We start from the raw sequence: 16,803 nt of genomic DNA, 5'->3' as shown, positions 1-16,803 counted from the left end.
TGCTAGTACACGTTCAATCCATTTTCATTATTTGATTTTCAATTTTTATGGGAGGAGGGGTAAAAATTTTGAATTAATTTAGACAAAAATTATGACATTAATTGGGTAAAAACAATTAAAATGATTTTGTTATGAGGAAGTTCGTGATGAAATTTTGTTTCTCTTGATTAATTTAATCATTTATAAGTATCTGATTAAGAAGTATAGAACTACAAGAGTGAATTAATTAAATAAATACTATAGTTTTTAACGAAAATTGTGTAACATTCCTATTAATTTTGTTGATTCCCAAAAGTATGAATCAATAATCATTTGATTGGAAGATTTAATTTTAAAACTAGCTATTGATCATCAGTAAATAAAATTTTCAAAATTAATGAGTTCGAATTAATCGCAATGATAATATTCATAAATAATGTTACATTAAATCTCATTTTCTTCCATCACTTCATTCACAAAAATTGAAACAATATTTCATCACACGACATCATTATTTACTGGATCCAACTCCCCCATTTCCAAAAAAGTAAAAATCGACGGGAAGATCTAAGAATCCCATAACAATTGTCCATCATCTAATGAAAATGATGAGTTGAGTGTAAAAAAATATCTTCACCAAGTGTTAGTGTGCACCTCTGGCCATGCCATGCAGCAGTATCAGAGCCCAAGTACGTGTATTTACTCGATTGGTTAATTGTTAATTATGTCCATTCACCAGAGCGAACCCAGACCCCCAGCACAGCATAGACACGAGAAGGAGAATACTTTAAAAATCAAATTCTCCTATTCCTTCAACTATCACTATTGTTTAAAAGTTTCGTTGAATCGTTACATCGTCCTACCGTAGGTATTTTTAAAATAAACTACATGATTGTGCCACAGTATTAGTGAGCCGTGACCTTGATTCAGTACAAAGTCTCACGTATATTGGTCCCTTTGTCCGCCTGTTAGTCACAGTTCGTTTATCGCATTACAATTAGTGGAGACGCGCTAGAATTATGACCGTTTGGTCATTTTCACAATCGTAGATTTTTTCTTTCTGACTAATTCGGCTAATTGTTATTCACTTTTATGTTCGGTTAAGAAGGCATTGTTATATCTACATAAGATCGAGTGATTCTAAATTTAAAAGCATTAAATAATGAGCTCGGGGGATGATGTCTCCCTACCTTCGTCGTCGCTGGAGTAACTGTTGTATCTGGATACATTTGCTACTGATCTACGACCATCAGTACTTTTACTTCTTGTATGGGGACGATGTGAATTGTCATCTCTTCGTCTTGAATGACGTGCCTCAGCAACACTTGCCTCGTGAGCTGCCAGATCCAGTAATGCTTGACGTTTGTAGTAACTCGATAATTCACTCTGGGCTGTTGTTACGCCATTCGTTGCACCTGAGGGTTTACGAGTTAGGGGTGACTGCAGCATACGCTGCTTCCATTCTAGGAGACGCTTCATCGATTCTTCACGCTGAAAATAGGAGATTGAATGGCTATTAGCGGTTGAGAATATATGAAATTTTATAAACAGCGAACTGTTTATTTTGAAGATAGTGGAACTGAAAACTATCTAGAGGTAAAAGAATTATGAGTTTTCAATGAAATTGGCAATTTCAGTATTTTTTATGTGTAAATGACACTAATTACTGTTGTCCTTCAAATTTACGAATTATTTAATAGAATTTTGGTTGTTTTCTGGTTATCTTCGGGGACAAATCGAACGGAAATATACAACTTTGATGTCAAGATAGTCGGGAATATCAGTGAAATTGTGGTACAATAAAAACTTCTGGAATTTAATAAATAGTCAGTCATTAGTCTACCAGACTTTCAAGTATGAGGTAGCTATTTTGGGTTACATTAGCACATCGGATCTCAGACCGTGGGTTTGTTAGTCGTTGTTAAAGGTAATTTTATTTTGGGAATTTACACCCCAGCACCATCACAACCAGCCCACAAGAACACACTCAGGTGACGCTACTCAACAGATGTGACCGATATTCAAATGTGATATTCAAATGATGTGACCGATGCTTTACGCGTTATTATTTTTTTCCCTTTGATTTTTATCAATTCGATTGGTAATATGCTTCCGAATGGATCAGTACCAATTTGATTTCAAAAATGAAAAGGTAATTATTCGCGATGTGTGTTAGTTGTGATACTGACATTTGCTAGGCGGTTGAGAAAGATAGATTTAGCTATTAGTGAGCTTTAACATGAACTTTAACAACACAATACATTTTGTAACAACCACCCATCGCATTGCACCCTTCCGATGTTTGATGTTTTCATATCATAAAAGCGATGATTATAGCAAATTTGAACTTGTTATCTCAATTTTTCATCACATTGTTGAATACAGAATACTGAAAAGATAAAAAAATGGTAATATTTCGCGTTTTTTGCACCAACGGGTATATATATAGCTTTTGATAGTACCCACTGAAGCGAGTTTAAAAAAAATTGAAATCTGTTGAGTGGTTCATGAAATATTCAAGGAAATACATTCACGCAAAAGGTGTAGTGTTTTTCGAACCACCTGGCCGATTGTACCCATCCAAAATAGCAGCCTTTCATGTTATGACAGCTACAACTGTACAAAATTTTAACTGGCTATCTCCAGTTTTTGTTAATTAATGATGTTCACAGCGTTTATCATGATAAAACCTAAAAGCGGCGACGTCGCGAAATTTTCCCCGAAAAAATGTGGATATTTCGATCGTTATATATCGGCCCCACTGAAACGAGTTTTGAAAACAATCGAAATCCCTGCAGTAGTTTTTGAGATACTGAGGGAAAACGTAGTTTACAAAAGTCGCTATATGTCAGGAACTACTGGACTGATCCAGCTGAAGCGATACATTAGAGTCAAGGTTAATGATAGTTATTATAAGTTGAAAATTGAAATTTTTAGTTACAAGTTTTGCTGTATTTTTTAAAAATTTTCTGAAAATCAATCCTCAAAATTGCGAATTTTCCAACACATGCAAACAAATACAACATAAAAAACATAGTTTTTTTTGCGTTTCATAACATTCAAACGCAAGGCTTCCATTCGGAAACAATAACTATCGATCCTCACAAAAATACGAATCCAGGCACAACATCAAATTTGATGCCCTTAAATATCCTTAGATATCAACTTTCCACCTTTGAAACATCGATAACCACCCGTCCTCTCAATGAACTTCACTTTTCCTCAGACACTGACATTAGAACACACATAATGCACATAATTTACTTGAAATAGAACTGTCTCGTCCTCTCATGGCCCACACAAACGGTCTGCACCAACTTCAACTTGCCACAGTATTTAGTACCACCGTATAATGATAGCTCATCCACTCAGGTGAAAGGCCAAAACACGTGACGGGAGTAAGAATGACCGCACTTGGATGCATTTTACCTGTGGTGGGAATTCTATGAATCAGTGGAAAGACGACTCCCAACTCATGAGTCAGTGTCGACGACCGATGTTAAACGGTATGAATCACAGGTATAGTCTTTAAGAAACAGAAACTAGTTTTTTTTTTCTTTCTATTTCCCATACAGCTGATTCGGCTTTTTATAGTTTCATTCCACCGGTTCCACGACTTTTCTTCCCCGGTCTTTGTCCCCCAACAACTTTTTCCCGGGCCTTTTTCCCCCGATATTTATTCCCTATTCCTTTCCTCTTCAGGTCTTCATTCCCCGACACATGACCTTGGAAAACTATAAAAGTGTCAGTCAGACCAACAACGGCCACCGCCACAAAATGACAGTGACCGTTTTGGTTATGGTTCTTGGAAGGTTTGCGGAACCGCTGCAGGGTCTCCTCGGTCTTGGAACAATCCAGATCTCCCAACAACCTAGAGAACTTTCGCTACGATGCCACCACCTTTTCAAAGTGCCGACGGGCACCCACGGGGAACCTCGAGGAGGTAGTCCATGGCACACGTCCAGATATGTAAGACCTCACAGCACTGAAACTGTCCCTCAATGGTCCACCTCCCAAATCCACAAAAGATGTGTTGTTATTACCGAAAGAACATCTAACGGGATTTAGGATTTGACGAGGTAACATTTTAATGGGTTGGGTTCCATAATTATATTCAATTATATTATATTAACCTCCTAATCCTCCACAACAGGACACACAAAATTGAGCATATTTTCATGATCTTCTGTGAAGACTGAGACTCTTGCAGTAAAGCACCAACTTGAATGGTTTGACTACCATGAAGTTCCGGGTCACTGACGACATACGCAAAAGCATAATTATATTTCAAGTACATTCGCGAAAGCCAGGAGCCAGCCATTTGAATGGTTTGATCACCATGAGGTCGTGGTCACACTGGCGAAATACACGAAGCACAATCATATTTCAAAAGCATTCGCGAAACCCAGGAGAAGCTCGGTTGTTGCACGTTGAAATTTTTCTTTTCCTAGAAATAAGGATGTCATGTCCGCTAGATGGCTAGACTAAACAACGATTTAAATTAATAATGTTCCATGCAAGACAGGAAATTTACGTGATGTTTCACATTCTGTGACGTCACAGAATTGTTTGTTTTTGTATACGGTCCTTGCTGCTCTTCTCTCGGTTAATTAACCCTACCAATCCTTATGCATGCGGCTGTACATTCTACACTGCATTTACATTCCTATAGAACACAGAAAAGCCCGTACCGGCACAGGTAACTGCTCTACCGACACTCAACACGTTATTTTGAAAACAACCGTTCGAGGTTATGGTTTTTGGAAAACTCGCATGATCTATTTATGTACTCTACTTCCATGTTTCCAGGCTCACAGGGCATTACCCACTGTCATGGGGGGGGGGGAGGGGGGGATTCGTACAATCGGCTAGTTCAGATCGCCGAAGGACATCTTGTCCGGGTCGAGCTACGAGCGACTGATCAGACATGGCTCCCGCGGGGAACCTCACGGTGGCGGTCCTTGGTGTCAGCGGACACCTAACATGTGAAAGGTCGATAGAGACTGCCCTACTGACAGTCTCCCGCTGGTCGGGGCCTCAACCTTTGAAAAATTCGCCTCCGCTGGGATTTGAACTCACAACCTTCCGCACACTAGGCTAGCTCTTAGCTGCTTCGGCCACCGGCGTCGGTTGTTAGAGAAAATTGTTGGATAGGATTTTGGATTAGGTCGAAGGAAAAATTATCCCGGCTTATGAAGAGATGAAAAAATGGAGGAGAGACATTATCGCAGGGGAATATCGGAAAAGAACAAATGTCGAGAAAAATAAGACGGACCCCCCCCCACTCATAGAAAATAGAACAGAAAATCTTTTCTCATTGTAAATATTCAATTATGATCGATGATTTCCAGTATTTAGACTACCGTTCCACGATTTCCGAGAGATTAGGAATACTAATTTTTTCAACCCGGAGTTTAATCCGGTTCCTCCTGGTTGATTCAGGGACGTACATCCCTTCGACAGTCGCTTTTGCTTCCAGAAAATTTTATGTTTGATCGATTTTGTGACGTTGACACTTTACTGACGACTATCGACATTTAGGGGAGCCATTATCTGGTCCTTTGCAAACTCGTCCCTGTCTACTTTATTCTGAGTAAATTTAGCCTCTCGTCATTTTATCCTGCAGCGAATTCATTCCACTATTTTTAATCCTCGGTAAAAGTGGTTTCTCGTAAAATAATCATTCAGTTATTACCTCTAGGTCGGTGTTTTCAGTGCGTGATCTTTTGAATATTTCGTTGGATTATTATGGATCTGGTCTGTCGGTTCGGGTATTGTTAGGTTTCTATGGAATTGGGTCTGTGTTGGCTTCACGAACATGTTTTTACAACAGCCCTTCATGTTATTGAAATATAATATTATTGGGCAGAATAGTATTAATTGAAAATATTATCTGGATACCATATTATACCCATAATTATTATCAAGTGCCATAGTATTGTGATAAGTATTATTTGTTGATGGTATTATTGGGTAAAATCTTATATCGAAATAATATTATTCACCAAAAATTATTGTTGCTACACATAATATAAAGAAGTAGCTAGGAGCCGGATAACTTAATTAGGAGAACACTCGATACATAATTGGAAGATGCCGGGTTCGAGTCCCGATCTAAAATCTGTATTTTTTCAGTAAAAATTTTAGGTAAAATTATCTCGAGAATAATCCTGATTTCCTCCTTATCTAATCCAAAAATCCTATCGAACAATTACGCGTGACCTCACAAGATGTGAAATGCGACATAAAATTCAATTAAAATGACATTTTGCATGTCTATGTTGCAATATATTTATAAGATTTTATTTCTTGTAATGTTGTGTTCGGCAATATTTTGTCCCGCCATAACTCATTCATTAATATTTGTTCAGTAATATTTTTGTATAGAATATGTTGTCTGGTTGAATTCACTTGGCTGACTGTTGCTGCGATGAGTTTTTTTTCTTCTAAACTATTTCACTTAAGGAAATCTCAAATTTGAAATATTTGGAACACTAATGAAGAGCTTTTTGTGGCTGAAATAATATTTTTTCTCACTCCATTGCAACTGAAACTAGTTACCGATATCACTAACTGCTGACTAATTCCTGAGAATGTAAATAAATGTGATATACTTTACTCACTTGTTGAATTCTCCTTTCACCGTCTCGTGAGCCCTGTCCCACTGCCCTATCACTGTAATCATCATCATCGGTGTTGTCCAGAGCTGAATGTCGAGTTCTGGGCAATCGGGCGGATGCTGATCTAGCAAACTGTTGATCACTGTATCGCCTGGAGCCATGTTCACCGTGATAACTATGGGATCCGTAGCTAACATCGACTAGACGATTGTTCGGTGTTGTCTGGGGGCTTTCGTAATCACGTGGGACTCGTCTTGGCACTGTACCACTGTCTCCGTGAACTAAGGTATCTCGATATGAGGAGTCGTAGCTTCTCTCGCGCAAGGAACGTCGCATCATTGCTTCAGTATTTGATGTACTCCTGAAAAAAGGGAAGTGAATGAGTTGAGTTTGTTGGTTTACACAAGAGAATATGGAGAATTTTCCCCCTGTGACATCCATAATTTACTAGTTGGTGTAACAGAATTGAATTATGTCATGGTTTTTTTCAGACAATCTGAACGGAGTATCTGAAGAATTATCTTATGTAAAAACAGATCCACAAAAATAATCCAAAAAAAATCGAGCAGGAAAAAATAGTACATGGAAGTAAGAGTTCATCGTAAGAATAACGTATCCTGGAAAAAATAGACCAAAAAAAAAAATAAATGGAACTTTCTTATGTTGATCTATTTTTTAATGATGATTTCTTTAGGGGATACTCTTTATTATCTATTATCACTGGAATTTTTTTTTCGGGACTTTTTTTATAGGCTGTCTCCTCCTCCTCCCAATCAGAAAGTGAAATGATATTTCTAATTTTATAGTTGAAGTGAAAGAGAAACTTAGCTAAGAAAAACGGTTTTTTTTTATTGCCACCATCTCATTAAATCATCGTAAGGTTTTACATATGTCAATTGCGATATATCGGGGAGTATCATTAAAATAAATTTGTGCTTTTTTTGATATTTCGCGCGGTATATCACTGTACTCACTCCTCACAAATCGGGTAATATATTCGTCAGTCATTTTTATCGTCCTTCATTAATCTCCAATTCGTAGGTATCACACATCATATATTTGAAGCTAATAATTTTGAGGAGATTAGGAGGATACGATGTGTTACACAGTAATATTGGTGGACAACATTTGTTGACTTTATTAAGATGGCGGAATCACCGTCAGAATATCATTTTTTTTATGTGAAGGTGTGTTTCGAAATTACGACGAACATTGAAAACGTTGCATTGAGTCAGGAAAGAGCTATCACGGATCACAAAGGGAGTCTTTTCTAGACGAGGAGTTATTTTTCAGGACGGAAGGGCAGAACATTGTTTTTGACCTCTAAACTACTGAGAGATGTACTATTTTTCCCCGAGTCCGGAGGAGGAATTTACGGAAAAAATAGCCATCTCCCACCCCTGGTAAATACAACCTTTTTCCACATAATACACAGCATTCCTCTGAGTTCCTGAGATGAAAAAAAACCTATAAAAACGAGCACATCTAAATGTCAGTCCATAGGATTTTCGTCAAGATTTTTTAGCAAAAAATCCCTTGACATATTGGCCTGAAGTGCTTCAATTCTTAAATATTGGAAAAATAAGCTATAAATCTTCCTTGAGGAGGATCCCCTGTGGTGAAACGATCATTATTGAATTCCTCTTTGTGCGATGTTCTGTGTCCAATATTCAGGAAATAATAAGAAATCTCAAGGTAATCTCCCGTCATAAAAAGTCGATACTGTCGTCTCAAGAAGGCAAGTCTGGTAGAACGTGAAATCAATGGGGACCAGGACTCTCCAGGGATGTGTGTGGTGATAAAAGTAAAGAGTTAAATTAGATCACTAACTCTGCGTATCTTTGTAGAGACTGCGTTGCCATTGCATGTTGTCGGTAAACAATTTCTCTTTGGGGGCGACGAACTGCACAGGATGATTCATTCATGACACTTGGTCCATTCGACTCTTCCACTCTTGGCGAGGATTTCGAGGGTGTCGTTGCACGTGCGAGAGATTGATTTCTCTGCTGCTGGTGTTGTTGGGGAGTTTGGTGGAGGTAGACGGCTGACTGTCTCATTTGAGCTGCATATCTTTTGATTTCGAAAAAATTCACAAAAATAGTGATTAATGGTGATCTCCGATAGTTGTTGGGGGGCTAGCTAAATTATAGTTAGCGAGGAATATTCATGTATTTCGGATGTATTATTCAAGATCTGTTGTAGTCTGATGAAGTGAATTCATTCATGAGCTTTCTTTTCTTAAATCTAAAAGATTTTCATGGAAAAACTACTTGACTTTGTTCGAGAAGTCCCTTTCTTATTGTGAGTCTTTTGACTAGTTTTTTTCTCTTGGTGTGAGATATCATTTTCATGAAAATGTTCAAATTTGAATATGATCCATACAGGTAAAGGTGCATTTCTGAAAAAAAAATTCTCAGTTTACCGAGTCACTGCTTTCTTACTCTGACAGGTTGAAATGTAAACACTCGCTACGAAAAATTATATTGTCTATTGATACTGAAAGAGCAGGGAGTTTGGCACTTGATTCTATTTTCATTTCGATGATTTTCCCTCAAATATGAATAAGGATTTTTCACCCACTAAAATGTTGATTTTCGACATTTCCATGTGTCCATCATTCTGTAAAATATGACAATATTTGATAATAAACAAAGAAAATATCATAATTCCCCATTTTGTAATACTTTCAAACAGTAATAAAAATAATTTTTATGATACATTTTCATTTCATGGCTAATTAATCGCAAATAGACGCAAGGGACGCGTTATTATTGTAATTATGATTTGGGCTCCCTGTGATATTTGTTTTTGGGTAATATTATTCGACTGTGATTTTTCAATTTATCACATTTTTCAAGGGTAATATTACGTTCTCGCGATATTTAGAGGGCTAACCCTGAGGGCCCAACAGCCCTTGGCAAAAAATGTAATCTTCATCAATTCTCGGGGTTCCCCAGGCCAACGATGAGATCGTGATTAGTGGCCAGCTCCAAAAAGAAGATAGAAACCATCTATCGATTCCATATATTCGATGGCTCTGTAATGTTGAACTACCATTGACCATAATCCGACCATTGGCCGATTTAGAATCACCGTCTGACTTCAGAATTTAATTATTTCAATGTGTTCTGGATCGGGTGAATTTAACATATCTGAGGTTTATCGTTACCTTTCTTCCGAGTAGAAATAACCGTCCCCCTTGGGTGAAGTAATTTCAGATGAGGGCACAACGTCCAAACTCGATTTCGGGCGTTGTGGTCGTCTCTGTTGGTGTTGAACTCCAGGTTGGTCAGTTGTGTGGGAGCTCGGTCTTCTCGTTGCCTCGTACTCCAGAAAATCGGCACTGTGTGGTCGAGGGGGTGGTTGGACCCTTTGTTGTCTCATTACTGGTCCTAATGGAGAAAAAAATAAATACGTTAAACTTTGTTGCGAACTTTTAAATTAATTGTCCAACAGTTGGGAGCAGGTGAAAAATTGAATCACACGGAACATTTACGTCAAACAGTGTGAGAAGTTCTGTAGGAATTTCGATAATAAATTTCAAGAATACCTTGCAATTTTTTTTTTTGGTAAAATGTGATACAGCGTTTCTATCCAATTAAACTAAATATAATTGGTCAATCGTTGCGCAAGAAAAATCGACACAATTTCGAACATCTGTAAGGACATTGAAGGGTTTCACATTCGCAGTACGAAATTCACAGTAATTTGACGTGGGCGATCGGAAATAAATTTAATAAAAAATAATTATTAGGCTCATAATTATTATCAAGCAATATATTATTATTATGATTGTGATTGAGATTTTTATTATTATTTCCGGTATAACGAATCAAAATATTGTGAAAAACTAATGAGACGTTTGCTTCTTCTTCCCTCCCTGTTGAGAAAACGCGATATTCTCGAACTATCGAAATTCGAGATTGGATAGTCGATTGTTTTTAATCAATTTATGAAAATAATCAATGTTCATGAACGTCATATCCGGTTAAATCTTCAGAGTGCCAGGCGACCGGCGCGTGCCTCATTATGCTAGTCCTCAGATGTAAACAAGAACCACGAAAAATCTCCAATGAGTCCTCGAATGCCAAATCGAACAAAAATCGATTATTCAAAGTCGAATGAGGAGAACCTTTGTAGAATCAACTACAGATGGCGCAGTTATGGGAACGAACGTTAGTTTAAAATTACATTCGTAATTGGAGCGAAAATTTAACACATATAGAAAAATAGTTGTGTTATTTTAAGCATATGTAGATAATTATAAATGATAAATGGATCTCCATTCTTCGCTCGACTGAAATAGGATCGATGAGGTAAAAAAAAGAGAAAAGGACAACAAAAGGTCGTCAATATCGCGGCAGCGGGGGCGCTAGTAAAAATAAACAGTAATAAAAGGGAAAGAATGTACCGCAAATCAGAGCATGTCTTCTATTTTCATCAATGCCAATCAAACAATCACAGATACTAGTACAGGATATAAAACTCTAATTGTGAAGGGAAAAAATTCCTATAAAAAGTTAGTGTAGGGACATTTTTTACATTCAATGCTTCACAATAGCGTGGGAGTTTGATCGCACACAAAAACTTTATCTACAATGTTGGCCTCCGTGGACCCATTTCGATTGCAGGTAACAAAACCTTTACAATTGATATCTCCGTACAGAAAAACAATTCTTCGTCCAATCATACTGATTTTTTTGAATATGGGATAGATATCGAAATATGCATGATAACACTGTTTTTTCGAACAAAAGATTCCTCACAGATTTTAGGAAATTTTTAACTAAATTGAGTCGGCCATTGCGACCGAGCCGAAGAGCCAGTCCAAGACCTTCTCATGGACTGTTCGATATACGCACCACAGCTGAAGTAAATCGCGGAAATAATCGCGAATTGTCAATGGCCCCAGACGGCACATGCTCTTGTGTCGTCCAGGAACTCATTCGTCGCGTTCGCAGGGGTTCGTCGAGAGTACATGTGGCTGAAGTGTGTAACTATTTACCGATTACTTGCGGAAGATGAGCAGATCCTTGCTCCAAGAGCCCCGTCTCCGACGCCGGGGGTCGGTTGCTCCCATTCATACCTCCCTTCTTCGACCAGGTCGCCATTTTCGATGGTCGCGTAGACAGTTACACACTTCAGCCACATGGACTCTCTACCAAATCCTGCAAACGCGACAAATGAGTCCATAGATGACACGACAGTTTGTGGCACAGGACGAATTCATCGATTAATAATCGATAAGCCGTTGATAAAGTGCTAAAGTCGATGCCCAATCAACTCATCATCGCGTTGGGATCGATAGATCCGCCGGTTTACAAGGACTCACCGGCGCGGAAGAAAAATACACGTGGAAATATATTTTGCATACATCTGAATGATATGATATATAAACCGGCCAAAAAGGCGGTGTACGAAATACATGTGGAATATAAGTGACAAAATATAAATCAGGCAGATATATTTCGCATGTTTTTCAATGGTAAAATTATATTTTTCAGACATATTGTCCAAAGTAGGAGACAACAAAATGAAAAAAAAATCCGTAACCATTAGTTCCTTAATCCACAATCCATTAATTAATGACGGACCTCATAATAGTTTTTCCCTCTAATAACATGTGAACAAATAATCGTAAATGACTGGGAAGTTAGAGTTTTTTGGAGGTACCAATGTAACAATCACTGAATATATTTGTAAAGCTTCTTTCTGAAATACTTAACATCGATGACAATTTTAGGCCTATGCTGATCTCGTCAAGGCCTGGGGATGGAAAAGCTTCACAATAATTTACAAAAGCAACGAGGGATTGGTGAAATATATAAGATTTATTTTTTGAAATATCTGTAAATCAGCCGAAAATGCTGTAGTCTGTGTATTTTTTGGTAATATGCGTAGATATAATCGTAGCATATGTATATACTGTTCCGTGGGGGCAATCATAAGTAAAAAGACTTACCATTAACAGTCACAGTATTCGGACATCCCTGCGCTTGAACCGCATAAATGGGTATGGAAATAGGGACGGGTGCTGGTCCTTTGGTATATCCCACAGGTCCTGCCGGCCGTTGATACAACTGTGGCCCAGCATAAACATCCTCATAGTCTCCATTGCCCCTAGCAACTCTTGGCTGTGCACTCCTTCCATATGTATCCGGTGTTCTCCTTTCCGCCGCTTGTGTTTGTCCATAACCATAATTTAATCCTGATTTATCAGTCCTTAATGTCGGTGTATTCTGCTGCTGGGCCAGTCTCGAGGCATAAATAGCATTTCCCCGATCATATTCACTAATGGGAGATTTCGCTGTCATCCGCACGCTGGGCTGAACCGGTGATTTTCGATAATCTGGATCTGGAGATGGAGTAGAATAATCCGTTGATCCATCAGTCAGTCTTCTTGGTTTTGGTGGGGCATTCGCGTAAACTGGTTGGCCAAAATTCCTGGGCATTGGTTGAACAGTTTGAACATTACTGGGACCTGGTTGCATCTGTTGTCTGGTCATGTATTGTTGCATCATTGCTTGATGCTGTTGATGCTGAGAGTGTCCCGGACTCTGAATGTGTCCATAATGCTGAGAAGTACTGGGTTGGCTGAATTGAGATGGTGGTTGCATCCATCCGTTGACCATGGGCTGTGGGTGACTCTCATCGAAGGCTTTCTCAGGACTGTGATTATTAACGTTTCCGTGATTACTATTACTGGCACTGAGATTTGGGAAGGAAGCGGTGTTTATGCTGTTGGGGCTTGAGTTGTTGTTCGATTGACTTGGATCGTCTCGGGATTGGAAACCGTGAAAGCCGGAATCGCTGTCGTCAGCACTTTGGTTGAGGATTGAGGATATTGAGGAGACACTGGGACGAGCACTGCGGTCACCATCGGCTGGGTCGGCTAGTTCTATTGCCACTGGCTCTCCTGCATTCCTGGAAATTCATTAAACACGTTAATTACTTAGTGATTATTAAGAAATAAGATGGGTACGTCATTGCAAGGTCAGTTTTCAATCTCGATTTGTCTATGATCTATAATTTAAAGAAAGTCCTGACAACATTTTGTGTCAGACTGTGCAGAAGCTCAAACTTTTGAAAAGAAAATAATTGAAAAGATGAATATGTTCTAGTTGTTAGATTTTCAAAAATTTTGGTCGGTCACTTTTTTTTAAAAAAAGAGGAAATTGATTAATGATTCAGTAGACCATTGGAAGTCGAAATATTTACAATTTAACATCAATGTTTGTTATCCTTCTGTACAAGTCTAGGCTTGTGGCTTGCCATTTCCGAGAATGTTCACTGCGGTTGAAGCATTTGATTCTACGCCTCAGAAAGCTTTCAACTTCTCTTCAAAACGATCCTTCAAATTTAACAATGAGCAATCTGTCAAAGTAAACTTCGGCTTGAGCAATTCGCTTTTGATCCTTTCACAGAATTCAACATACATTCCGTTAGTGTTGAAATTTAGTAATCACTTCATGGATACTGTTAACGTTCAAGTTGCAAATGTGAAACTTTTAAATTGGGGGGAAATTTTTTGCAATGCTTTGGAGCTTTGACGGAATTTTCAAGTGTAGAATTAATTGAAAGGGAAAATCACAAATATTTGAGGTATTAAAAAGAGTATAACGAATATGCCTCCACGAAGTGAAGAATCTGTGACGTTATCGTGTCATTAAAATTACAGTGCTGTCTTATAATGTCATTATTGACTTATGAAAACTTCTTGAAACTTTGCAATCTAATGATGCTTGGTACAAATAACATTCTCTTAATAAAATCAATTTTTTCTATCTGTGTATGTCATCGCTCATAATAAACAGTTCTTGTTTGCAGTTGATTTCAGTGATTGAAAAATGCTATCTCTCTCTCTCTCTCCCACAATCTGTGACGATCTCTCGTTTCATTGTTGTTTATTATAGAATTACTTTTTTATGACAATATTTAACCCAAATTTAATCCCTTGATAAAATTGATTTTTCTTATCACTGGACTGAGTCAAAATCAATCTACAAAAGCTAACCATTTTCAAAAGATCAGAATCTCCTCACCAATGAATGTTTTTCGATTTTTCATATAATTTTAGTTTAATCGACATTTTTTTAAAGTTAAATAAAAAATTGTTAATGTTGAGTTTTTTGCTACATATTGAATCCCGTTGTCTGATATCTTGGAAACCAGGGGAAATGTTGAACTGAGTGTCAAGTTGATGCGACAATTTTTCCAAACTCCAGCTTGCTAACAAATTTTTTTGGTCAAATCAGAAAAATTGGAATATTTCGAAAGTTAAATGGAAACGAGAACACATATGTCAATTGTTTGAAATAGAGTACATCAAGACGAATATTTTGAGAGGTTGAAACTTGAAATGGGTTTGGACCAAAACGGAAATTTATGAAAAGTGGCTCGACCCATTGAGCTGAATTTTGGCACAGACTTAGATCTTAGAAATGCCTGTGATTTGAGGTAATTTGACCTTTCTCGGAATTATTTTAGCCGTTTAATTTTTGAATTTTCAGGCAATGTGCACATACACAAATGGTCCTCAAATTTTGTATTTTTACGTTTCAAATCATTCTACATCGTTTCCAAGCAAAACTAGAAAATCCAAAAATGGGACGATTAGAAAGCTTTCATTCGGAAGCAAAAAGGTGTTAATAATGACACAACTTACGGATTGGGATCCTGCAGTAGTGATGCAAGCGTCAGTGCATTGACCCACTGATTCATGCCCTCTCTCGTGTCAGCAGCAAAGTGGTAGGTTCTCATGTTAGCATGTTCCGCCTTAAAGGCAAACTTCTTGTTGACCTTGTCCTCGGGTTTGCACGCCGTAACGCGGTATGATGGCAACAGAATCGATCCCAGTAGTTTCTCTTCTTCTGGGCCTGAGGGTGTAACATAATGTGGTGGAGAGTTAGAACGAAAATTAGTGGAGTGTAGAGATAAGGTCTGGGGGATCGATGGGGTTCGGTATTTGCTCGATGAGTAAACTGGAGAGAACTTCTCATGGTTAAGGATATTTACACACTGTCTTATACCAAGAAAATACTTTCGATAAATAATCAGGAGTTTTGAACTCTCCGGTGAAGGGTGGATGGACTTGATGTGTTCAGAGTTTGAATATTTGGTTTGAAATATACTCCGCATAATAAACAAAACTTGACTGCTGATCGATGGAAGAATTTGATTATTTGAATTCAGGAACTTTGGTCGTAAGTTTGAACGATCTAGAGTGAGGGCAAATATTGTTGTCGCGGATTTTGTTACCTCATTGTCTCTGTCAAAGTTCTGGAAAACCGACAATTTTGAAAAAAACAATTTCTGAATCGGGCAATATTTACAGAAAAAATAAGAAAGCGGGTTCATAGCGGGTTCCTGGCATTCTCAAAAAATCTCAAAAAAATTGAATTATCTAATGATGTGCACAATATGGGAAAAAATCGGTGGTGAAATTGAAGAGAGTAAGAGAAATAATCAATACTAATGACGTATCTTTTCCATAATTCTGTTATAGAATTCTTTTCCGAGCGTTCCGTAATTTTTATTTAATCTACCGGTGAAAAATTGCGTTACGATCACGTAAATTTTCCTAGTCATTTTTGTAATCGGTAACCGAGCGCAAGTTCCCTAAATTTTAGTGAATATTCCTCTCCATGAAGTGTAACTAAGGACAATATTTTAATCCATTGTCCCCTGCTTGAGATCATTATTAAAAATCATGTCAGTCTGAGTCGATGAACTTAGCAATGTACATTTAGAATGAAAACTTTTCCGTAGCCAATGCCCTACCAAAGCATTATCAGTTCCGTGGATATCCTGTCACTCCTAAAACTGGAATATTTTTAAATTTTAAGAATGTTTCATCAGCGGCATTAATAATGCCAAGATATCCAGGATCAACATCTAGTCCTGGGGACTGTTATCAAACTCTAATATAAATTGTCCCCCCGTAAACTTCAATATAAATTGTTGAAACATATTCCAAATTCATGTTGAACAAGCTGAAGGACAATTTTCCAGAATATACACGTTATACCGTGGCAATATGCAATATAAAATTCATTCCAATAATTTGAGTGCCAACGCGGAATGCCATTCACTCAGTAGCAAAAGAGCTTCTGCGAAGTGAGCGCGTTTGATATAAAGAGATACCAAGAATAGTGGGTTAAACAGAGACGAGGGAATGCAGGACTCTCAAGGATCTGCATTATTA

The 16,803-nt window shown here is 37.8% G+C and overlaps 1 protein-coding gene across 6 annotated transcripts in view; it reads right to left on the bottom strand.

The window, feature by feature from the left end:
* The window catches only part of Kmr (kramer), a 278,588-nt gene that overhangs the window by 124,628 nt on the left and 137,157 nt on the right, over positions 1-16,803 (bottom strand). For all 6 annotated transcript variants that reach the window (XM_064125086.1, XM_064125071.1, XM_064125078.1 and 3 more), the window contains 6 exons: positions 15,265-15,475; positions 12,562-13,523; positions 9,769-9,991; positions 8,430-8,669; positions 6,603-6,960; positions 1,170-1,470 (listed from right to left, as the gene is read on the bottom strand). In XM_064125086.1, the coding sequence (XP_063981156.1) occupies positions 1,170-1,470; positions 6,603-6,960; positions 8,430-8,669; positions 9,769-9,991; positions 12,562-13,523; positions 15,265-15,475 (2,295 nt within the window). The remainder of the gene's footprint in view (positions 1-1,169; positions 1,471-6,602; positions 6,961-8,429; positions 8,670-9,768; positions 9,992-12,561; positions 13,524-15,264; positions 15,476-16,803) is intronic.

The sequence above is a fragment of the Diachasmimorpha longicaudata genome, chromosome 1 (assembly GCF_034640455.1).
Source record: "Diachasmimorpha longicaudata isolate KC_UGA_2023 chromosome 1, iyDiaLong2, whole genome shotgun sequence".
Lineage (NCBI taxonomy): Eukaryota > Metazoa > Arthropoda > Insecta > Hymenoptera > Braconidae > Diachasmimorpha > Diachasmimorpha longicaudata.
The sequence above is the reverse complement of the archived record's forward strand: the minus strand, read 5'-3'. Positions and strand labels throughout refer to the sequence as shown.